The sequence below is a fragment of the Salvelinus alpinus genome, chromosome 13 (genome assembly GCF_045679555.1).
Source record: "Salvelinus alpinus chromosome 13, SLU_Salpinus.1, whole genome shotgun sequence".
In the NCBI taxonomy this organism is placed as follows: Eukaryota; Metazoa; Chordata; class Actinopteri; order Salmoniformes; family Salmonidae; genus Salvelinus; species Salvelinus alpinus.
The window spans coordinates 12734715-12759025 of record NC_092098.1 but is presented as its reverse complement, the minus strand read 5'-3'; the positions used below and the strand labels follow the sequence as shown (position 1 = coordinate 12759025).

The following is a 24311-nucleotide window of genomic DNA, read 5'->3' as shown; positions in this document are numbered from 1 at the left end:
CATAGGGGTCTATTGCTGAAGTCTGCAATTTAATATTTATTTAATTAGGCAAAAGTGAAAAGGGAATTACTGACACATGGGATAAATCACAAGAGATCAATCACTGGGTCTAAGCCAACTTTGAACCAAGACATTTATTACAAATATACAACAAAAAACATTCCCTATCCCTCTCAGTTATTTTTCTTCTTCACAACATGAGCGCAGTCATATTTTCCCCTGACCACAGTCAGCTTGACTCCTGGCAGGTCCTGTGTCCTGCCCCCCTGCACCAGCACTACATTGTGCTCTTGAAGGTTGTGTCCCTCCCCGGGGATGAAGACCACTGCCTCCTTGCCGTTACTCAGGCGGACTCTGGCACATTTACGGTTGGCCGAGTTTGGCTTCTTGGGTTTCCGGATCATTGTCTTCAGGATCACTGCCTTCAGCTGGGGGCGGCCGAACATGGCGCTGACACTCGGGGGAGGGGGGGACGGCTTTCCCCGGCGATGGATCTGATTCAGAGTAGCCATAGTTCTGGAGAGGACAGGTCCGGACCATTGGGAGACAGACTGAGACACTAATAGGATACAAAGAGTGAGTAAGAGATCTGCTCCAACTTCTAATGTTTAGAGTAAACTGTAAACATAACAGCTCATGTATGCCTAAACAAGATGCTGAGGATATTCTGAAGTAGGGATAGTCAATCTTCTTTGCAAAGGAGCAGTGAGTGTGCATAATTTTGATGCAGCAAAAGCAGTACCATTCAATTTAGAAGCTTATAATCTGGTCTTCAATAAAAAATAATTTTTAGGCTAATCAGCTGTGCTTCCACACACTGGCCCTCACAAGGTAAGATTCCCTACCTCTGCAGGTCTGAAGTCAAGAGCATGGATGTCAAGCCTCGTGTTTGCGTGTGTTTTTGGTTTTACTATCCTTGTGGGGACCAGAAGTCCTCACAAGGATAGTGAAACAAGACAGATTCAAACAAGTGTGGGCATTTCACCAGTCCCCACAAGAAAACATGTTATTTTAGGGTTTAGAGTTTGAGGTTAAGGAAATATGACTTTGAATGGGAATCAGTCGTCTGGTCCCCACGATAGTAAAACAAACGTGTGTAATATGACTATATTGTATTATGTGCCATTAAACTGACGCTTTTATCCAAAGCAACTTAGTCGTGCGTGCCTACATTTTTCAGTGCGTGTGCAAAATAGGCAGGCATGATGAAGTTACCTTGCAGAAGTGATGTCAACATTGGTCTCAGACTCCCCAATGACGCCATCCCTGCAAAAGAGGCAAATATAGAATTTAGGGGAACCTGTCTGTCACATTGTTAACCTTGCAGCTAACCCTACTCTTTAGTCCAAAGCCATGCTCTACAGTATTTTCAAATCGTACTTGTTGATTTTCTGTTCCTGTCCAAGGTCAAACCACCGACGTGTGTCTTTAAAATATATATATATAATTATAATAGGGAAAATAAGAAATCGTAACTGCTCTCACGCGTATGACCGCAGGAAGTATTTTACATTTTCTTCCGTATTGAGTGCGACGGCTTCCGTTACAGATTTTTGTAAGAGCACTACTGTCACCTACTGGCCGGTTACACGAAGAAGAAAAAAAACACCATGCACATGAGTTGGCCAGAGGATAAGATTATGATTTTGGATCTGATGTCGAACATTTTCTAAACAAGCCCCAAGGTATCCTATATTTTAGAATCCCTGAAATAGGGGTGTGCTGGAGCTGGAGGGTAAACCAAAGATGACAGATCAGGCATCTCACTAGTTCCTTATATTTGATATAATTCTTTGTCCATGTTTATAATTGACAGGAAGAAAATAATCTAACAGTTGAGAACCACCACAGGGAGCCTATTGTATAAGTTTTTTTGCCAGGTGGATATAATTTCTTCACATCCATCTACCAGAAAGAGAGGGGTGGCGTTGTTTGTGTGTGAATGTCTATGTATGTGGTTCTGTGTAGAGCAGATGAAGTAGCAAGCGGATGCAAAGCGAGAGAGAAGAGAACAGGGGGATAGATGAGTATGATGTAAATTACTCATAAGGAGATGGTTTCCATGAAAGAGGTACGACTGAATGAACAAGAGAACACAGATGTGTGAAAGAGGGAAGATGAAAGGAAAAAGCGAATGGCTTGAATGGATGAGTGGGAGGGAAGGGAGAGGTAGAGAGATAACAAGTGAGAGCGAGGGAGGGAAAAAAATGCAAGTCCGTCCTCCTTGTATGTCTTCCTATCCTTTTATCGCTCTCCTGTTTTTCTCTCATTTAGGTTCAGTCTATTTTCGTCCCTCTTCAATTTTCACAAGGATGGGAGGGCAGGAAGGATAGAATGAGAGAGCATTAGAAGTATGAACCTCTTTCATAGAATTCAGCAGCGCTACAAGACCCAGTGGGTGCAAAGGGCCAGGAGGGTGGACGGTATTTGAGAATGAGGGTAATTTAATATCATTCTAGTTAATATATTAAAGGGTGCATCTGCCTCCCCAGAAGAGTGGACGTTGTTATAACAGGAAAGGGGGCACCTTCCCCATGTTAATGCCCACGATTTTGGAATGAGATGTTCGACAAGCAGGTGTCCACGTACCTTTGGTCAGTGTGTGTGTTGTGATAATTGTATTTTGCTCTATAACCTGTTAGTTCATATGCCTTGACACCGTGATATATAGGCCTAAGGCTGAGACAATAAGAAGACATGGTGGCAGAATAGATTCAACCACAGCTTTGTTTCATCACAAAACCGGAGAGCAACATCTGTCCGGTGAAGTCCACAAAACATTGCATGTAATAAACAGTTATATGACCTACAGCATGGTCAAGCAAGTTAATGTTTACAACATTTTCAGACTACTAAAAAACTATTGATTTAGAACCACAGAGAGTTACCGCAAGTAGCAAAGAAAACAGGAGCTGCCTCCACTATTCCAGCAACATTTCAACATCATCTAATCACCTCTGCTTAGTTTAATACAGTGACAACTAAAAGATATCAAAAAGGATTTAGTCCAATCAACATAAGCTAAATATGATGTGGCTGTTTATGGTAGCACACTGATTTCTGTGTGTGTGTGTGTGTGTGTAAATGCAGGCACATTCAAGCCTGTTGCACAGTATGGGATGCTGATTGTTCCCCATAGTCAAGATTGTGTGACAGGCGTCACAATGTACGTCAGAAGTGTCCCTGACTCTCATCACACAATAGAGACCAGAGAATGGCGAATAGAGGAAAGTCTGGCAGATGGGTTATTTACAGAAATACAGTGTCTAATTCCTCAGTAAGACACAAAGACTTAAAAAATATAGATTTTAATTTGCTTTTGATTGGTATCCAAATACATTGGCAACTATAAACAACACATAATGTCCATCACTTATATATTAAATATACTAGCTAATGTACTAGATGTACATTTTCTGATAAAATAAATACATCAGGAAGTGATATAATATATGAATGTACAGCATATATTATCGGTACACTGGTAATACACACTTTTCACTCCACTTTTAGTCATATAAAAAAAAAATATATATAGATCAGTCAAACACAGTATGCGAAGAGCACATATGCTGAAAGACAACCCATCATGATATTCAAACTTAAACGCATTCTTTCAACAAAATAAGACCATAGTCAACCAACATGTAGATCAGTGTATAAACAAGCACTGCATCTTTATAGATAAAACCAAACAAAATTGTTGTGTTATGATACATTTGTGCCATGTGATCTTGTGTGCTCAAAAAAGCCTTCTTCCTCACTATGAGTGAATTTAAATATGGCACTTTAAATTACCTCTTATGAGGTTACTTAGCAATAAAATCAATTCAAAGTAATGCATGTTCAACTGAATCATCAGAAAACAGTATTATACAATAGTGGATTTTAAGTATCCGAAATATGGATAGGAGAATTTACATTTTCACCTTTCTGAATATTTTTTGAATACATTTTGCACATTCAGCTTTTACAGGAAAAGCTGCATCTTAAAATATGACAATATGCCATACTGAATGAAGTAAGTCACAGACTTATTTTAAAACGCAGGGTCACGCAGGCTTCCATCTGAAATGAAAGAAAACAACAGAGAAGCGTTAGTTAATTTAGTTCAGCAACCAGTATTATTCACACTGAATTCTTAGTAGTCTCATGCATCTTATACTGTAACATTGAAATATCTGATGAGACAATGAAAACAAATGTATGTGCCAGTAATATAGCCTGCTATCTTATATTAACACATGAGCATGACAAAAATGGCCCCTTACCTTGGTGAAAACTTTGTGAATGCATGGTTGAGTGGGAGTTGATACAACTCAGGTTGTTACCCCAATACGGGGTGAAAGAGGCATCTGCCTCAAACAGAGGTCCCATGTCACCCAGTTCCTCCAGAAAGGACTGGGCATCGGGCAAACCAATGGTGGGGGCCGGATGGACCAAGGCAGAGGCACCCTCCTGGAAGGCTGTGAGAACGATGGCTGATGATGGTAGTGACGATGGAGGCTCCTCTGACACCTCCATATCCATCACCCTGATGACCATCATAGCTCCACCCACTGCCATGCAGTTACACTGCGTTGACTGCACGCTACAGAAATGGTTTACACCGATTGAAGATTCACCCTCGATGAGGCTGGGGTTACACCTGCTCACTGGAGTGAGTGGCGAGCAAGGGGGGGAGGAGTTAAAAGAGGAGGAAGAGGGAGAAGAGGAGCATGAAGAGCGGGACAAAGGGAACGATGAGAGCTCCTCAATTAGGCTCTCAAGTAACATACTCTCCTCATACAGAGAGATATCCTCTCGGCTAAGGGGCGGGTCTAGCCCCCTCCAGGGCTGGCACTCACCTCCACAAGGAGGAGAGGAACTCTGGGATGTGGCCTGAAGGCTGGGTGAAGTCAAGGTGGATGGGGTCACTCCGGGTAGAAGCGGGTCACAGCAAAATCCCTCAGCTAAAGAGCTAATATATTTAGCCAAGAGAGAAATTTCTTCATTCTCCCTCTCCTGCTCTCTGTCTATGGAGAGGAAGGAGCAGGGCGGGTGTGTGGGTGATGCCTCTGGGGTAAGTAGGAGCTCATTCGGAGGGCCACGGTAGGGCCTGTGGGAAACATCCACATACAAAGGCCCCATAATCTGTGGCAGGCTCATGATGGAGCATTCATCTCCCCCAAAACTATCAGTGGTGGGGGGCAGCTTTCTATGAGGCTCTCCTGGGAAAAACAGCTCAGGATGATCAGAGGAGAAGGCCTGGGAGAAGGCTGGTGCTCTGAGTGCTGAGGTAATCATTTCATGGGCCATTGGGCATGACACAGCTGCATTGATGTGAACTAAACTGAGTTGCAGTTGCTCCCCAAAAGGAAAACTGCCACTTTCAAGATGAGGGGTATACGGGGGAGTGCATGCAAACTCCCCCATCTGTTTAGGGTGGGGCATAGTAAGAGTGGCAAGGGGCTCGGTGAGGGAGGAGGGGAGAGGGTCTGAAATATTGGTTAGAGATTGAGAGGTTATTCTCTGAGACAGAATATCAGACTCAGGGTCAGTCAGTGAGGCATGAGGGTACACAGTGGTTGGCCCAACAGAAAGATGGCTGGACTTTGGTTTCCACTGGTGTTGTTCTCCATGTGTCTGGGGGAAGTTCTCCTCATCCAGAGATGACAGGCTGGACCGAGGACCATAACCAACTGGCTGCATGGGCTCCTCACAAGCGCTCACACCAGACGTGGCAGTGCTGAAGTCTAAAGAATGTGCAGACAGGCCACTGCTGCTGAAGACCTGGTCTGGACTAGACAGGCTCTGAGCAGAACCCAAATACCCAGGGAACTGGTTCTGCTCCAAACACAGCTGCTGGCGTATTGACCACGCCTCTGACTCACTGAGAGAGAGAGAAAGAGGAAAAGAGACAATCAGATATTGTATAGTATATATTGTAAAGTATATATTGGATAGTATATATTGTATTGCATCTATGGTTAAAGGTTGGAGATTACACAAATGGCATATGACAAGTGTAGCTGTGGTACCTGATGATGTAGTTGTGGCAGCTGATGGGGTGTTCTCCATTGTTCAGCTGGAGGACCATATAGAGCCAGACCCAGGAGTGGTCTGCTGTTTCCACCTGCAATACCATCTCCACCTGCCGCTCCCCTCCTTCATTTACTGCAGAGACAGAAACATTCCCATGTTCACATCTGCTTACTGGTCTGTCTTCCTCATGTGTTTGTACCAGTGGAGGCTGCTGAGCGGAGGACGGGCTCATGATAATGTCTGGAACGGAGCGAATGGAATGGCATCAAACACGATACCACTCCACTGATTCTGCTCCAGCCATTACCACGAGCCCGTCCTCCCCAATGAAGGTGCCACCAACCTCCTGTGGTTTGTATTACTGGTTGTGTTGGAGTGTATGTTAAGTGGCTGTGGTGCTGTAGTCTGGTTGGGTAGTTGTGTTATTGTGGGTGTACTCACATAGGATATGGTGCTGTTCAGAGGCATGGGAGAGGTCCCTGGGATGAACCAGGCTGTACCAGGAGCGAGTGCGTAGAGATTCCACATCATAGCCCAGGTACACACTCACACTGGAGGGGAAGGGGGATGACAGAGTTGATAACATACCCCATGTTCTCATGCCTATACACAATTCAAAGTGTTAGAATGAACCAGGCTAATTCTTACCTGTCCTGCGCGTCCCAAAGCCTCATGTCCCTGTTGTGTTGAGAGTGGAAACAAGCAAGCAGGAAGGCGTGCTCAGGGGGTGGGGTGAGGGGGGCACTCTTGGCGATTGTGAGGTTAGACGTTTTTATCTTCAGAGGGGTACAGAAACACACCCATACTGGGTTGGAGGTCCAGTAATTAGAGACAGGGCAAGGTGGGGTGAGACAGCGAGCTCTGACCAGCATCAACTTGTTCCCTGCACCTTGCCGCCGGATGAACTTTGTAGTATTGAAGCGACACCGAAATAACCTGTCTAGAGGAGGATAAAATAGAGATGTAAATTGATGTAGATTGATGTAATCTGTTGTAATTATAAGAATGGGTAAACATTTGAGTAATGATGGTATGTCTACCTGTATCAGTAGTGGTCATTGGTAGACCTGCAATGTTGCTCCTCATGACGTAGTGGTCCATAGGATTGATGATATCATACACACTGTCACTCTGGGCAACCAGGTCCACCTGAATGAGAAAAACAAGTTGAGTGATACTGAATGGGACTTTCATAGGCCTATGTAGAAATACTTTCAGTGTATGGTATGTCAAAGTAACAACAGCCACCAGTTTGTAGCTTAGGCTACTCACCATACAATGCCCGAGGTGGTCTGCGACGTTGTCTGATAGATACAGAAGTTTTCCGTCGCTTGTTAGGAGTAGCATGAAACTTGACAATTCGTGCATCAGCCCCGAAAGCTCGTGAAAAGACATGAAGTCCACGGTTTCGTCTTGAAGAGCGTCTGGTTTTGGCAGCGAAAAGAAGAGGTCTAACGTTAGTTGTGAATATCGTCACTAACACAAAGAAGCACATAAGACATTCTACTATTTGCATTTTATTCACTTGGGATCGTGTTCATACTAAAATATTATGCCTCAAACTGGTTGGAGTCACACGCACTCTTTACTCACAGCCTCAAGACTACCACGGACAGCGCCAAACATTTTCAACACTTCGGACAGCAAAAGACTTGTAAGGCCATTATGTAAAAAATTGAACTACTGTATAGCCAAATAATAGATTAATAGATCAACTTCTGAATTACAGTGCATGATATGCGGCAGTAGTTGTCGACCATGCACGTTAAACTGAAGTGCACCTGGTGACAAAAACCACAAGAGCAAAAGCAAGCTTTCCCTATTAGCCTAATCACACTTAATGTGAACATATTTCAAAGAACAAAAAGGTTGAACCCACCTTGAACGAAGAATACAGACTTTCTGGTGTACATGCAGGCAAGTGACATGATGTGTAGGTAGGAGAGTCGAGCTTTGTCAGTATCGGAGATGGGCAACAGTTCCTGTAGGTTCCGAATCTCTGCGTTGATTTGGTCCCTCCGAGCCTTCGATGCTCCTTTTGTGGACCGATACATTGTCGCGTGCCTGTCTGAAACAGGTGTCTGTTCAGAGTTTGGAAGGTTTGTAGAGACGGGGTGTTTTTCTGCCTCTTCACTTCATCTTCATTAGAACGTTGGAACTTGACAACTGAATTGTTAAAATGAGAATGACTAGTTTAAAAGCTGCGTTTGCATTGTCAATTAATTGTAATTAGTCTCTGTCCGTTTTTATTATCCGGTTGCTCTCCCCGGGGGCAGACGGCTGTTAGGGTTACTGTCTATGTTGACTAGTTGTGTCGTGATAATAAAGTCCATGAGCGAGGATATTCTTTATATAGGCTGATGGTGGGGTGGAGAGGTGGTTGAGCAACCATAAGTATGAATATAATTTGAAAGGAGATGGGGAGGGGTTGATTAGCATTGAGGACTGCATGCTCTCTGTCTCTCTGTCTCTCTCTCTCGCTCTTGCTCTATCAAGTGTCATAGAAAACATCCATCTGTATGTTTCAGCATGTTTTTCTGCATGTACTTAACCTAACAGCATGCGTGCACTGTATGTGTACTGTATGTGTACCGTGAGTGAGTGGGTGAGTGAGTGAAGGTGAGAGAGTGAGTGAAAGTGAGAGAGTGAGAGAGTGAGTGAGAGAGTGTTGACAAAAGCACAGTGTTGTTTCCAGGTGAACTAAGCAAACGCCTACACACTCCTCCCTTCTCTCTCTGGCGAGAATTCAGCCTTGTACATGTTCCTTGCTTTATTCTTGCCTTGGTTGTTCAGTTTATTTTTAGAAAATGGATTTGAATAGAACATTTTGATTGTAATGATACTCGGTTTTTAGCTCCCTCACTTTTCATACTGAGGTCGAGGTCAGCCCAAATTACAGCTAAATTGCAAAGGGTCAAGATGATATTTGTTCATCGAGTTGGAGTTACAGTACATTAGAGTGAAGATAATATATGTCAGGTGTTGAAGTCAAACAGTAAGCTCTATTTAGAAATGTAGTATACTGTTTAACTACAACCACCAATAAGACTACAGCCACACACACTTTTTCTTTACTGATGTACAACACGGCTGACTCAACACCGAAGTGTACTGTACTGTGTTGAGTCATGTACTGTACGTCTGGCCAACTGGATTCTCCTGAAATGATAAAAACATGAATAATCAGATAACTTCAGATAGATAGAGATTTTCTTGGTTTCCGTTTGGTCCGGGCCCATGGGACACAGAAGGAACCACTGTTTGACACCCTGAGCTCCCTGTGGATGTTGATGTTTTTATCATGGGTGGTGTGGCCATCTGTTGAACTCACAATGGTGTTGAGTTATGGCACAGCTATTATTCACTGAGGGGCTTTGATTCACCCAACTCTTGAATTGCTATTTTTGCTATTTTGTATATAGAGACATTTCCACATGTTATAGCATCTGTAGATGTATTGGCAAGTTTTTATTTCTTTAACTTAGCATTTATTTCCATCTCTTTCTGTATTAATTCATTCATCAAGCACAAGGTACTTGTCACTTGCTTGTCTCCATCTATGTGCCCATGGCAACAACACTGTGGTTACTTAGTAACCACATTGGTCCACAAATAGAGATGTAAGGAAATGAATTATTCTCAAAGACACCATTTAAGCCGGTAGGTGATAACCACACTTTATTATTTAGAGGCGGATTACAGATACAAGCAAATATGTTGTCAGAAATGTCAAATTCGATTTTTGAAAATCGAATGCAATTTAATGTAGAGCGATATGATTACACAGACCACTGTCATCTCTTCATCATAAGTTCAGTTGAGGAAGAGCACAGTATGATCTCTCCAGTATAGAGAAATGATATAAAACTCCTCTGTAGAGTTTTGTAAGGTAAAGATGGCACATTTGGCTCTAGTAATAATGTGATTACATTTTCTCTAATGATATTACATGTTTTATGTACAAGCTAAAGGAAAAATAAACATACAATCAGTTTTTCACTCATACACACTGTCCTACACTTTTTACATGTGAATAGAAAGATTATTCATATCTGCTTTCATGCATTTGTTAAGTTATGTCAAAGCCCTTCTCTTAATGGAATGATGATGAGTAGGGACTCATGAGGGGTGGAGAGAAAATTACTCTCCACCTGACCCAGCTCAATTTCCTCCTCTCTGGACAGGGAATATAAAAATATATTTATTCACAGGAATAAACAAGCCTAGAAACCATTTCACGTCGGCAGATGTTAATAAAAGACATTGGCAGTGAAGCTACAGTAAACCACTGGAATATGTTGTGAGGATTTAGCCATTTCTTGTAAATATGTTATTATTATGCTCCATATACAAATTAGTCATTGTTCAGGGTCAACAAGATTAATTAAACCTTTTAAGTGCTTTCTGGTAGGCTAATTCACACTCAGACTAAATCTTAATGTACATTCAGACTCTCCCTCTACCTCAGCCTGAGTCTGCTGTGTGACCCCTGTCACCCATGGCATGGCACCCTGTGATGAAATCCTACAAATCCCAGGTGTGCCCTGACAACATGACCCCCTGTACTACCCACCACCCACACCCATCTGCTTCTCCTGGCCACCTACATACCGTCTGTGCCTGGACTCCCTGGCTCTCAGCTCCTACACTGGCGATGCCACAAAGGAATGCCCAACACTCTGGTACAAACATACCAAAACATACTCACACATTATCTCACATGCGCATTCTCATATTCTTATCTTTTATCATTTCTTATTGTTGTTGCATTGTCGAGAAAGAACCTGCAAGTAACCATTTTCGCTGGACGATGTATACCATATGTATCCTATACATACAACTAATGAAACTTGAAACATGAAAACACCCTTTTTGCTGCTCATTCTTATGTAAGGTTAGAGTGAACCAGGATTTCTTCTGAAATACTCAAACTATTCCTTTTTTTACTCAAGGGAATCAGATTCAGCTTTCTATGTTTCTGCCACTATGTGGGTGGCAGGTAGCCTAGCATTTAAGAGCGCTGGGCCAGTAACCCAAAGGTCCCAAAGCCGACTAGGTGAAAAATCTATTTTTGAGCAAGGCACTTAACCCTTGTCACTCTGGATAAGGCTGTCTGCTTAATGTACATTTATGTGGCAACATACTGCTATTTCAGTCCAATGGCCATGTGTGTGTGGGGCAAAGCTGAACAAAAAAACAGTTTGTGTGAAAAATAACCTGTTCATTAGAGAATAACATCCATTTGCAAAATAATGATTTAGGTAACAGATGAGAACTGTGAATTATGTCTTAGGTAAGGGTCAATTCTAAGGTGGAACATTTACATAATGTCAACCTTTTGAACATGAATATGATGACACGACAATAACATACATTTCTCCAAAGAGTTTTGTAGGTTACAGATGCCTGTGATTCATGTCTTAGGTAAGAATCAATTCTACAGCAGAGGATTCACATAAGTCAGGGCTATAATGTCAACCACTTTTAGATTCATTTGAACCCTTACACAGCTACATGACTCACCAAGACGTCAGATCAACCATTTGGTTGATTTGTGACTGAATTGCTCATTTGAACCCGATTGTTGATTTTTGGTTGACATCTGGGTTAAAATGAGACAAAGACTGTGCATGTTGATGACCTTACGCAAATTCAACCAACTAGCCACATCGATGCAACATAATTACATTGATAAAGAAAGTTGAAATAACAAGGAGACTTTGTTGACTAAACCAATTGTTAGCCACTTTTAAGTTAGGCTGTAGGCTATTAATTTAAAATATGTTTAAATATGTAGCTAGGGTGACGTTTAAACCTGTAGTTAGGGTCATTTGGCAATTTAAGGTAAGATGCTAATCTATTGTAACTGCACATACTGTAGTGTAATTAGCAGTGTCCCTTGTTTTGAAAGAGTGCATTTATCTGTGTTTGTACTGAAAAGGAAATAAGCAAACGTGACAGAGTGAATGAAAGAGAGAGAAAAGATGGTCAGCAAGAGAACCCATTATTGGGCCTTAATTAAGCAGAAGAGGTGGTAAGAGAAAGGTTAAGCGTGTGCATGAGCAGGGAGGTGGAAGAGGAACAGCAACTAAAAGGAACATCATTCATCCAAATGTTGGTTTCATCTCTTTTCATTTTAGTAACATGACAAAACAACCATAAGTTGTAAAAAAAAAAAAACTACAGAATAGGAACAAGCAATATTAATTCTTTACAGTTAAGAGTGAACTATCTGGAGAACAGTTAGGATGAGAGGAGAGCAAGAGAACGACCCTGATGGAGAGAAAAATAACATACAGTATGACATGGGTTGAAATGGTAGCTTTGAATGGATGTTTTTATCAGTTGCCTTGGTAACAAGATAATGGACCCTCTTGGCTAGTCTTTTGTGCAGCAAGAAACTATTGAAAATATGATGCACACTGCAGAGGCTAGATTCCAGTGTGTGCCAGTGTACCATGCGTGCGTGTGTCAGAGGAGGCTGGTGAAGGGAGGACAACTTATAGTAATGTCTGGCACGGAATAAATCGATCAGTATTAAACGTGTTTGATATGTTCCATTTATTTCATTCCAGCCATTACAAATGAGCCCGTCCTCCGATTTAAAGCGTCACCAGCCACCACTGGTCTGCATGCATGTGCATGAGCATGTGTGTTTGTGGTGACTCACAGAATTATGGAAGAATAGTTTTACAACTTGCTTTGCCCCGGGCAGATTTCTTTAAGATACATTTATAGTAGTAATGTGTCTGAGAAATGTTCCTCTCTCATGTTCTTAACAGTTATTCTCATCTCACATCTGTCTCCCACTCTCTATTTCCATTTCCTTCTCTTTGCTCCATCTGTCTCCTCAGATGATCCTACAAAGGCAGACAGTCGTAGGGCAGAGCTGGTCTGATAGATCATGAGGGGTTTGACAGACACCAGCTCCAGGTTGTACTCTTCGGGGCCGGTCACAGCACGGGCCTGGACCATCATCGCACTGATGTTGTTCGTTTCCTGTGAAAAGGATAGTGGGAGGTGTAGTGGTAGTGTATGTATGTGCAGGACTGAATCATTTAAACTCAGTATTCTGTCTTCAAAACCAGTCATATTTGTTCCCCTACTACTGTAGTAGGCAGTATTAGATGTAAGGCTTTGATAGGTATTTTTGTGTAACATGCAAACATCTATACAATCTAGATATTCACATTTCTACTGGCATGTCACCTGTGCAACCAGAGGCTGAAAAAAACTCTAGATCGCATTTACTGCACACACAGACGCATACAAAGTTCTCCCTCACCCTCTATTTGGCAAATCTGACCATATCCTCCCCATTCCTGCTTACATGCAAAAACTCAAACAGTAACAGTGACGCGCTCAATACCGAAGTGGTCAGATGATGCAGACGCTAAGCTACAGGACTGTTTTGCTAGTACAGACTGGAATATGTTCCGGGACTCATCCGGTGGCATTGAGGAGTTTACCACATCATTCCCCAGCTTCAATAATAAGTGCATCGATGACGTCGTCCCCACAGTGACCGTATGTACATATCCCAACCAGAAGCCATGCATTACAGGGAACATCCACACTGAGCTAAAGGCTAGAGCTGCCACTTTCAAGAAGCATGACACTAACCCACGCTTATAAGAAATCCTGCTACACCCTCAGTTGAACTATCCAACAGGCAAACCATCAATACAGGACTACTGTACTGGCTCTGATGCTCGTCGGATGTGGCAGGGCTTGCAAACTATCACGGATTACAAAGGGAAACCCAGCTGCGAGCTGCCCAGTGACACAAGCTTTCTAGACGAGCTAAATACCATCTATACTCGCTTCAAAGCAAGCAACACTGAACCATGCGTGAGAGCACCAGCTGTTCCAGATGACTGTGTGATCATGCTCTCTGTAGCTGATGTGAGTAATACCTTTAAACGGGTTAACATTCACAAGGCTGCAGGGACAGACAGACTACTAGGGCATGTACTCAGAACATGCGCTGACCAGCTGACAAGTGTCTTCACTGACATTTTCAACCTCTCCCTGACCCAGTCTGTAATACCTACATGTTTCAAGCAGACCACCATAGTACCTGTGCACAAGAACGCCAAGGTAACCTGTCTAAATTACTATCGGCCCGTAGTACACACATCTGTTGCCATGAAATGCTTTGAAAGGATGATCATAGCTCACATCAACACCATCATCTCAGACACCCTGGACCCACTCCAATTTGCATACCGCCCCAACAGATCCACAGATGATGCAATCGCAAGGCCTCGTAGCACTCCACAGGCAGGGTGGCCACTGACTGGCTGGAGGGTTCAGGGGCAGTGATGACAGAGGCAGAGCGTGGGAGACACAGGTAGCCGCTATAGTGGTTAAAACACTTCATATCCCCCTGGCAGCCTTCTGGTCTCACACTCATTTATATGCGAAAGATAAATGAGACAGAAGATAAGTGAAAAAGCCAGGAGTGTGACACCATGAGATCATAAGCACAGTGACAGAACTTTTTCATACACACCCCTCGCTGTAACATTACAACAAAAATAAACCACCCACCTTTACAGTGCTGACTCTGAACAGCCCACTCATAACCATCTGTGCACTCCTAATAGAGAGAGAGAGAGAGAGAGAGAGAGAGGTTGCAGTGTTGACTGTATGCTTTCTCTGAAGTAAAGTGTGTCAATGCTAAAGTGCCATAGCCTGCATGCACATAATATTACAAGAGGGACTCCGGTACATATGGAATGACTGGGCATTGTTATCGAGAGAGAGGCATGAGCTGGCTTTCAGAAGGGATAGTGAAAACAACCAAGCAAGGAAAAAGTAATGAGAAGGAATAGGAGAAGTGAAGATTGACATTTCTTACCGTGAGGCCGTCACCTTCTGGAGGTGATTGAGACTTTGTACGGTGGAGGAGACAAACTCACACACATAACACAAATGTTCCTTGCATACTCACTCCTACACACAAGCAAACAAACAGAGAACAGGTAGCGACACACCCCTCTGTCAGTCATACATAAATGTACAGACAAACCCCAACAACACGGAGAGAGGAAGCGGAGTGCTATTCTAGAACCTGTGAGAGACAGAAAGAGAGAGAGAGAAGGTAAGGCTGCCGACCCAGACGGCATCCCTAGCAGCATCCTCAGAGCATGCGCAGACCAGCTGGCTGGTGTGTTTACGGGCATATTCAATCTCTCCCTATCCCAGTCTGCTGTCCCCACATGCTTCAAGATGGCCACCATTGTTCCTGTACCCAAGAAGGCGAAGGTAACTGAACTTAATGACTATCGCCCCGTAACACTCACCTCTGTCATCATGAAGTGCTTTGAGAGACTAGTCAAGGAGCAGATCACCACTACTTTACCTACCACCCTAGACCCACTTCAGTTTGCTTACCGCCCCAATAGATCCACAGACGATGCAATCACCATAACTCTGCACACTGCCCTATCCCATCTGGACACGAGGAATAGCTATGTAAGAATGCTGTTTATTGACAATAGCTCAGCATTCAAAACCATAGTACCCTCCAAGCTCATCAGTAAGCTTGAGGCCCTGGATCTGAACCCTGCACTGTGCAACTGGGTCCTGGACTTACTGACGGGCCGCCCCAAGGTGGTGAAGGTAGGAAACATCACCTCTACTCTGCTGATCCTCAACACTGGGGCCCCACAAAGGTGCGTGCTCAGCCCCCTCCCGTACTCCCTGTTCACCCATGACTGCATGGTCAAGCACACCTCCAACTCAATCATCAAGTTTGCAAACGACAACAGTAGTAGGCTTGATTACCAACGATGAGACAGCCTACAGGGAGGAGGTGAGGGCTATGGGAGTGTGGTTCCTGGAAAACAACCTTTCACGCAACGTCAACAAAACAAAGGAGATGATCGTGAACTTCAGGAAACAGCAGAAGGTGCACCCCCCCTACCTACATCGATGGGACCACAGCGCAGAAGGTGGAAAGCTTCAAGTTCCTTGGCATACACATCACTGACAAACTGAAATGGACCACCCACACAGACATTGTGGTGAAGAAGGCGCAACAGAGCCTCTTCAAACTCAGGAGGCTAAAGAAATTTGGCTTGTCACCTAAAACCCTCACAAACTTTTACAGATGCACAATTTAAAGCATCCTGTCGGGCTGTATTACCGCCTGGTACGGAAACTGCACCGCCTTCAACCGCAAGGCTCTCCAGAGGGTGGTGTGGTCTGCCCAACGCATTACCAGGGGCAAACTACCCACCCTCCAGGACACCTACAGCACCTGATGTCACAGGAAGGCCAAAAAGATCATCAAGGACATCAACCACCCGAGCCACTGCCTGTTCACCCCGCTATCATCCAGTAGGCGAGGTCAGTATAGGTGCATCAAAGCTGGGCCCGAGAGGCTGAAAAACAGCTTCTATCTCAAGGCCATCAGGCTGTTAAACAGCCATCACTAGCACATTAGAGGCTGCTGCCTATAGGCATAGACTAGAAATCCCTGGCCACTTTAAGGAATGGAACACTAGTCACATTAATAATGTTTACATATCTGGCATTAGTCATCTCATATGTATATACCTTATTCTATACTGTTCTACTCTATCTTAGTCCGTTCAGCTCTGACATCGCTCGTCCATATATGGATATAGTCTTAATTCATTCCTACTTAGATGTGTGTGTACTGGGTATATGTTGTGTAATTTGTTAGATATTACCGCACTGTCGGAGCTAGAAGCACAAGCACTTCGCTACACCCGCAATAACATCTGCTAATCACGTGTGTGTGACCAATAAAATGTGACTTGATAAATGGCACATACAGTAATACTCGTCCTATGTGCATGTATCCCAATTCAGACTGTGCGTGAATTGCTTACCGTGTTCCACTTCTCCCATGAGGTGACCTGAACAGAACTGCATTATGTAAAATAGATAGATTTAGGCCCATGCTTTTTAATCGGTTAAACTAATGGTCACACTGGAAGAGAGTCGACTGCCACATGGTCTCATGCGTGATTTCTGTACAGTATGTGCTGGCCAAATAAGCGTATCAAATCAAATTTGTCACACCATTATAATGGTTTGAATGTGTATTTTATAACTTGCCACATAGCATGAAGTCCTCTGTTTTCAGTATAATGAGACGGAACAAATATATCCAGAGAGAAACTTGCAGATATTGGCAAATAACTACATCACCATTCTCTGAGAGATTAAAGCAATGAGGCTGGCTTCAAGAGGGCTGTGGCCTCCTTTCCAAAATTCCACACTACCCCAGTCTAATGGTGCCACAGATATGACCTCAAAGGCCTCAGAGGGCACAGGTGCAGGTATACAGACACCACTTCAAGCTATGCATAACTGGATTCCTTAGGTCTCATCATTGTGCAATAATGTAAAACAGACTTGTGGATAATATTAAAATCAAATGTGGAAATGTAAACCTCTTGTGGCCATTCTTGGCCCTAAAGCCGGACAGATAAAATGAACAGACATGCCTCATCTTTCAGGAGGATTTTAGTGGTTAAGACGAGTTTATATTTAGCAATTGATCAATTAATCCAACCAAACTTTTGCAGAAATTACACAGTAGATTTGTTTTCCTCAAAGCCCAAAATAAAATGGCAGAAGATGACATACTACAACAGCATGATATGTTACTACCTATAGTACGGTCTTTCTACTTCATGTATTTCACATTTGTTTTTATATTCTACATTCATACATACAATATGTTTAAAAATCAAATAAGACTAAAATATGAGGTAAATACATTTGTTTTTTAAATCACACTCACTGAGCACTCTTCCTCTAGTCCACAGTTCTGTGCACTTGTATAATGTTGCACGTCCTTGACACCCTTTCACAGTTGATGCTCACAGAAAATCTTCCTCAAGATGCAGGGCTATAGTATAGTCTCTGTCCTACAGCAACACTGGGGAAGAGCAGCAGCGGTTGTGGTACTGTAAAAGTGTGTGTGAAAAGCAGTGTGAAAGTGTATATATGAAACAAAGTGTTTGTGGGAAAAAGGGGGCTGGGATAGAGAAAGGAAATGGGAGGGACAGTCCATTCTTACCCCCCAAACCACATGCCTGCTGCCCAGCTCTGAGCCCTACCATTCTTCACCCTCTTGTTTTGCCATGTCCTCTGTCTACTCCTCTCTCTGGGATTCAAATTCCGGGTCTTCAGCCCAAATTCCACATCCATCACTCAGCCAGGCAGCAACAATAGCATTAAGAACAAACACTGCACTCCGGGGAAAGGACATACCTGGATTCAATCAAACCCAGTCCTTAAATAACCTTGCTTCAGTTAAGCTACACTAAAACTACCCTTAAGAAAAATATAATTTTGTTAACTAAAGTTACTTTGAAAAAGTAGTTCGTCCAAACTAGTTCATGAAAAATAATCATATAAATCTGAAATTCCATAGAATACAAATTGTAAGAACAGATCACACTGTAGTCAGATATAATGTGTAACTATTAACTATTAAAACACAAAAAATACATTTCAGATGAGAACTACGCAGGTCTGATGCCAAAAGCGAAAGCTAATTCTTGCCTACTTCAGCCATATTTTATTTTTGCAAAAAAAGTGTAGTTCCAGTAGTTAGCTACACCACTACATGGCAAAAACAAACGACTGAATTTATACTTTACCAACAATGTTTCATGGGACTGCCTTCTTTGCATTGTCTACTAAATTGAGCAGCATTGTGCCTGCTTTGGTGCCATCAATGACTGGTCACATCAACAGAGACACATCTTACCCACTGCTCCTATTGTCCAGTAACTGATGAGCTGGTCTTCACAGAAGGCAAAGTCCTGGAAGGAGAGGTACTGCAGCTTCCTTTTTCCCTGACTCAAAACGGCTGTTTGCAAACACAATGGCAGCATAGTCCCTGGAGGTATATAGAGACAAGTTAGAGGGCTGCACAGTACGTCGAAGGGCCTGAACCTAAGGAAACTAACACAGGCAATTATCATTTTATCATCCATCATTCTATAAACCATATAGTCAAATAGCCTATAAACAAAGTCACAATAACATTTACCTGGGAATACACAGGTATGCAATTCCCTGTTAATATATATACTAGACTTATGGTTGACAGATCTCTTTCACTACACTCTTCCTGTTTGTCCTTCATTATTCCTCCCTCTGTCCTTCACTCTATTCTTGTATCCACCTTGCCAGTGTTGGATAGCAAGAAGTCCCGCTGTATGTTCTCCATTAGGGTGCCCTTGAGCTCCTCCACCACTTTGAACACCCGGTTGAAATTGTCAAACTGGAGAGAGAGAGAGATGTGCTTCGTGTTGGTATGCTCTATATCCAATGACTTTCACATTTCTAATCATGACATCACTCTAAAAGCCCCATGGCTGGCAGGCAAATCGCTCTCCGTGACTGGACAGATAATTCAATTACAGAGCAGTGCTGTCCAGCTGATGTCCTGGCCTGTTCTTCTGCATTTAAGCTGCTCTTCAATGACAGGTTCTTCTCAAGCTGGGAGTTGTGTGTTAATACAGCCAGGAGTCACACTATATTAATGCAGCCTCTTCTCAGGGTGATGTTTGTGTTAGTCTCACCGGTCTCCTGCAGCTCTTCAGTGTGATCCCTGTTTTACAGCTGATGTCATCCAGGTACTTTTAGAGAAATTCTTCCCTAGCAAACACACTGTCAAACTCATGGTGCCTGCAGAAAACACACTGCTTAACTCTCCTCCATCACCAACACACACAGTATTTGTTCCTTTGTCTATTTCTATGTTTGCACACACATTGTTCTTGGCTTTGGGAACAATAAAGATTTATGGAATTGAACATACACCTTTCAATTAGTATTCTCTGGTGCTGGGCAGGGATCTGGAAGAGTAGCCCAGTTTGGTGTGGAAATGTAAGAGACTTTCACACATCTGGAAGGTTCTGAACTACTCCATGGTAACACTGGTCAGAACTTCAGCATTCACTTCACACTCCAGTAATGCCGCCTCATCCATCCGCACCTTAACACGATCACTCACTGTGAGGGTAAGCAAGGCAGAGATGGCCCTCATCCATCTGCACCTTAACTGCATCACTCACTGTGAGGGTAAGCAAGGCAGAGATGGCCCTCATCCATCTGCACCTTAACTGCATCGCTCACTGTGAGGGTAAGCAAGGCAGCGATGGGAGAGAGACAATAGGATGTAACCTAAATCATTTGACGGTCCAACCAAAGCTGCTAGACATCCATATCCATAAAAGTTGGTTTCCCACGTACACAACTTATAAGCTGATGAGGAACAAAAAAGACAGCAGAGTTTAGAAAAAAAGGTTCTGGATGGAACCAAAAAGGGTTCTGTGCTTGCTTCATATATGGCACTCCTTAAGGTTCTATATAGAACCGACATTTGTTCCATATATAACCTTATATGGAACCCAAGGGTTTTATATGGAACCAATTTTGGTTCAGAGAAGAACCCCTGGCATTCTTATCAAAGAACCCTATAAAAGGGTTCTATATAGAACCTTTGGGGGTGCCATATATGAAGCAAGCCATATAACCCTTTCTGGTTATATTCAGAACCTTTTTTTCTAAGAGTGTATACACAATCAGAATGATATCCTATTTACATGAGGCCTTACAGAGGCATTCACTATTGATAGACTGCAAAGATCCACTGAGAGTCATGTTTCTTGGTGAAGCTGGCATTAACAGTCAGTGATTGATGACGCATTTAAAAGGGTATTCACACCACAACGATTATTAAGTAGCATAGCCATGTAAGGAATTAACAATAATGACACGTAACCTTTAATTAGTTACGCATCTGTGAAGTCGAGGGGAAACGGTAGCCAGCAAAAATATTGCAGCAGGCAGAGTAAGTTAGGGTAAACATATGTGAAGTTAAAAACGTCAGGTTCTGCACAGAATTAGGGAAAACAAATGATCAAATTTGCATAGACCTGCATTCAACATTACACAAAAAAATTTATAGAAACACTATTCTTATTGTAAAATAAAAAGTAAAATTACATTGACAGATGTCTAAAGGTGTCGCTGACAAGTCAATTGTGTCTCCTCAAAATCAACAACACAAAGGGCAACTTTGTTTCCCTTCTATGGATATCGCTAGAGAATAGCACATTTGATACTAGGCACTTACTGCCCTCTACTGCAGTGGTGAAATGCGTTTTTCCGATTTTTGTTGTCAGCAGGTCAAGCCGTGAGATGACCGGTACCTCAATAGCATGTAATTACAAGACAATCGCATATTCTTAATTTGTAAGCCGAAAAAAAAAGTTACAATATATCTACCGTTTTCTAGCAAAATACTGTATCACTGGACGAGTTTTTTTAAGCTCGCAAGGGCACGCAGGACACTGTCCCTGGTACTATAATGAACACAATTCTGGAACGTCCGTGGTCCTGAAATTAGCAGAATTCTGGAGCTAACCACGGTGCTGAAATCAGCAACATTTGTATGTTTGCTGCATGGGAGATATAAGATAGGCCTATTGGTCTAGGCTATGTAGACTATAGTTTAGGCAAATATAATGGCAATCTAAACACTGAGTACGGATATATTTCTTAGGTGACTTGTGTTCCACAAATCTGTATGCACATTTTTTGTAGACTTGAGCGCCACCCTGGCGAAAGTGAGAATACAGTTTTTTTTACATCAACATTAGTGATGACTATGTTCTTCCTAACCGTTAATAAAAAAATAAAAAAAATCCGCGATTTATAAGAGGCATCGGTACACATCTCATATTCTAAGCAAGGCCTACATAAAACGCTCGTTTCACTTCGTGTCGTGAAAATAAAGACAGAGGCATTGTGGGAAAGGCTTGTTTTGCAATATAAATTCTCCGTAGCGCTGAGGATTAGGATCAGGGTGTCGTGGACAAACATTTTAAATCATATTGTAAGCGTGACATGAATGTTTATTTTTTGGATAACTGGCATATTTTTCATACATAATCATTGAGCCGCACTCACCTATACAGTAAACTACCAAATGTGCAGCAACAGCTGTCAAACTGTATAGACCTAATTGTGAAAACCCTCTTGTTTAATCCTGTTTTGATTAGAATTTGACTGATCTGTACAGCTTGTTAATTTTTTCATTACCCCTACTTGGATAGATTATAAACAACCACGTCTGTTACGTTACCCAGCAAAAACGTCGCTCGAACAGAAAGGGGAACTAACAAAGAGTCACTGACCAACAATCAAAACAGGTGGGGTTTTAGGCGGGGTTATGAAAGTCACTCAGGGGGGTATCCATTGAAAATTGACTAGCAACAATTGGAACCTAAAAGACACCCACCATGAGCACCTACTAAATTAACCAAGAGGCAAACAAAATTATAACCCACACCAAACTTACACAGGAAGCAAACCAAACAGGTGGAGCGAAATAAAATCAGAAAAAGGATTGTTTGTCTAGAAATCAAATTGGGGAGAGCCAACTACAGCTGTTAACCCTCCACATCTATCAAGACAACCTGGACGACAGGGCCAGACACTCTTAAATAGCATCTGGGCCAGCACAGGTGAAACACCTTCCCACTAACGAGACGGCAACCAGGACAGATGTTACACATACTGACTGATGAGGTGACCAATTGGTGCGCACTATGTGCTAACGAGCTATACATGCTAAAGTCCAACCTCAAAACAAATGGAAAAAAACAAAACCTGTAACACCTTCCCCCTTAAGACAACAAATACATCCTATATTTTTGTTGGACAAATTTGCTCACCACCAACAGAAAACAACTTCCATTGCACAACATAACCAACTTAAATGCGTTGTGTTCTCCAAAATAAACATGGCATCTACTGGCTGTCAACAATTAAATATAAGACAAAACATGTTTTGTTGTTTTAAATATACATGTATATATATATGTATATATATACATACATGTATATATATATATACACACACACACACATATGTATATATATATATACACATATACATGTATACACACACACATATATGTATATATATATATATATACACACATATATTTAACAATCTTATAATTCTTTCTGTTTATTATTATAAATGTAAAAAATTGGACAGTTGGACAAGTTTTAAAAAATCACATACAATTCTATAACTTTCGTCCCCTTGGAACAAGCCCAAACAAAACAAAACTCATCTCCAATACTGAAAAACATGCAGTCAAAATAAATTGTGAGCAGTGGTGTAAAGTACTTAAGTAAAAATACTTTAAAGTACTACTTAAGTCGTTTTTGCAGTATCTGTACTTTACTTTGACTATTTATAATTTGACAGCTTTTACTTCACTAGATTCCTAAAGATTATTATGTACTTCTTACTCCATACATTTTACTGACACCCAAAAGTACTAGTTGCAATTTGAATGCTTAGCAGTACAGGAAAACAGTCCAATTCACACAGTTATCAAGAGAACATTCCTGGTCATCGCTACTGCCTCACATCTGGGGGACTCACTAAACATAAATGCTTCCTTTGTAAATTATGTCTGAATGTTGGAGTGTGCCCCTGGCTGTCAAATTTTTATAAAAAAGTAAATTGTGCTGTCTGGTTTGCTAAATATAAGGAATTTGATGAATAGCATTTGCTTTTACTTTGTACTTTTACTCAAGTATGAACATTTTGTACTTTTTCCACCTCTGATTGTGAATTAGGGCTACACACTGGCTAAACACAAAACTTATTGACTGCCCACCCTTGAAAGACAATCAGCAACCAAGTTGTCCTTACCACGGACATGTATGAGTTCAAGGGGAAACTCCTGCAATATCTGTAATAACGTTCCTCTCGTGAGGAAAGTTACCACCTCACTGCGGAGCTTCTCTCTCTTTTCAAGGTTCACGCAATAGGCATGTTGTTCGATCGGGTCAAGTCCCCAACGTCAATGTCATGCTCTGGTACATTTGTCTGGGTTGGCACATCTGAGAATAAACCCTGATATTCTAAAAGCGGTGCAACAATGTCGCCTTTTTCCTCTGGAGACAAGTGTGTCAAAAAGAATCTCTGAGTTACTCAACTGTCACAGGGTGTATTGGGCTTTCCTTGTACTCTTGAGGAAGACAAAAGTCAACGATGGCAGCAGTGGCCACAGGCAGAACATCACTACCGGTTTCCACCAACTTCACCGCCCGATCGTAGCGGGTGAAGTATGGTTTCAACATATTGACATGACACAGCCGGGTTTTTCTCGTGCACTCCGGTGTGATGATGAAGTAATCCAGATTATGCATTTTTTCCCACTATGGGGTAAGGGCTTGAAATGCGAGCTTGCAACAGT

At 42.3% G+C, this 24311-nt stretch overlaps 2 protein-coding genes across 6 annotated transcripts; both read right to left on the bottom strand.

The window, feature by feature from the left end:
• Positions 1-119: 119 nt before the first annotated feature.
• Positions 120-22788, bottom strand: LOC139537130 (small ribosomal subunit protein uS12m-like). 4 transcript variants are annotated; one of them, XM_071338072.1, is made up of 4 exons: positions 22767-22788; positions 1381-1574; positions 1216-1266; positions 120-559 (listed from the first exon to the last, which is right to left on the bottom strand). In XM_071338072.1, the coding sequence occupies exons 3-4, from the start codon at positions 1262-1264 to the stop codon at positions 174-176; spliced, it is 435 nt and encodes a 144-aa protein (XP_071194173.1). In that variant the 5' UTR covers positions 1265-1266; positions 1381-1574; positions 22767-22788; the 3' UTR covers positions 120-173. The 4 variants fall into 4 exon arrangements, with proteins under 4 accessions (XP_071194173.1, XP_071194174.1, XP_071194175.1 ...); XM_071338073.1 differs by having other exon boundaries at positions 1381-1537; positions 22755-22781; XM_071338074.1 differs by lacking the exon at positions 1381-1574 and having other exon boundaries at positions 1216-1304; positions 22755-22781.
• Positions 3293-8397, bottom strand: LOC139537123 (neuronal PAS domain-containing protein 4A-like). Of its 2 annotated transcripts, XM_071338058.1 has the most exons (8): positions 7904-8397; positions 7297-7448; positions 7065-7173; positions 6673-6964; positions 6466-6575; positions 6021-6156; positions 4272-5872; positions 3293-4068 (listed from the first exon to the last, which is right to left on the bottom strand). In XM_071338058.1, the coding sequence occupies exons 1-8, from the start codon at positions 8076-8078 to the stop codon at positions 4040-4042; spliced, it is 2604 nt and encodes an 867-aa protein (XP_071194159.1). In that variant the 5' UTR covers positions 8079-8397; the 3' UTR covers positions 3293-4039. The 2 variants fall into 2 exon arrangements, with proteins under 2 accessions (XP_071194159.1, XP_071194158.1); XM_071338057.1 differs by lacking the exon at positions 3293-4068 and having other exon boundaries at positions 4078-5872.
• Positions 22789-24311: the final 1523 nt, after the last annotated feature.

Bases quoted from the DNA above. Each gene is read 5' to 3' on its own strand.
- LOC139537130 (XM_071338072.1), bottom strand. From the start codon at position 1,264: ATGGCGTCATTGGGGAGTCTGAGACCAATGTTGACATCACTTCTGCAA. The intron at 560-1,215 runs GTAACTTCATCA...GTATCCTATTAG, and splicing joins GTTGACATCACTTCTGCAAG to TGTCTCAGTCTGTCTCCCAA.
- LOC139537123 (XM_071338057.1), bottom strand. From the start codon at position 8,078: ATGTATCGGTCCACAAAAGGAGCATCGAAGGCTCGGAGGGACCAAATC. The intron at 7,449-7,903 runs GTGGGTTCAACC...TGCCAAAACCAG, and splicing joins GTCTGTATTCTTCGTTCAAG to ACGCTCTTCAAGACGAAACC. The intron at 6,157-6,465 runs GTGAGTACACCC...CTGTCTCTGCAG, and splicing joins TGAACAGCACCATATCCTAT to TAAATGAAGGAGGGGAGCGG.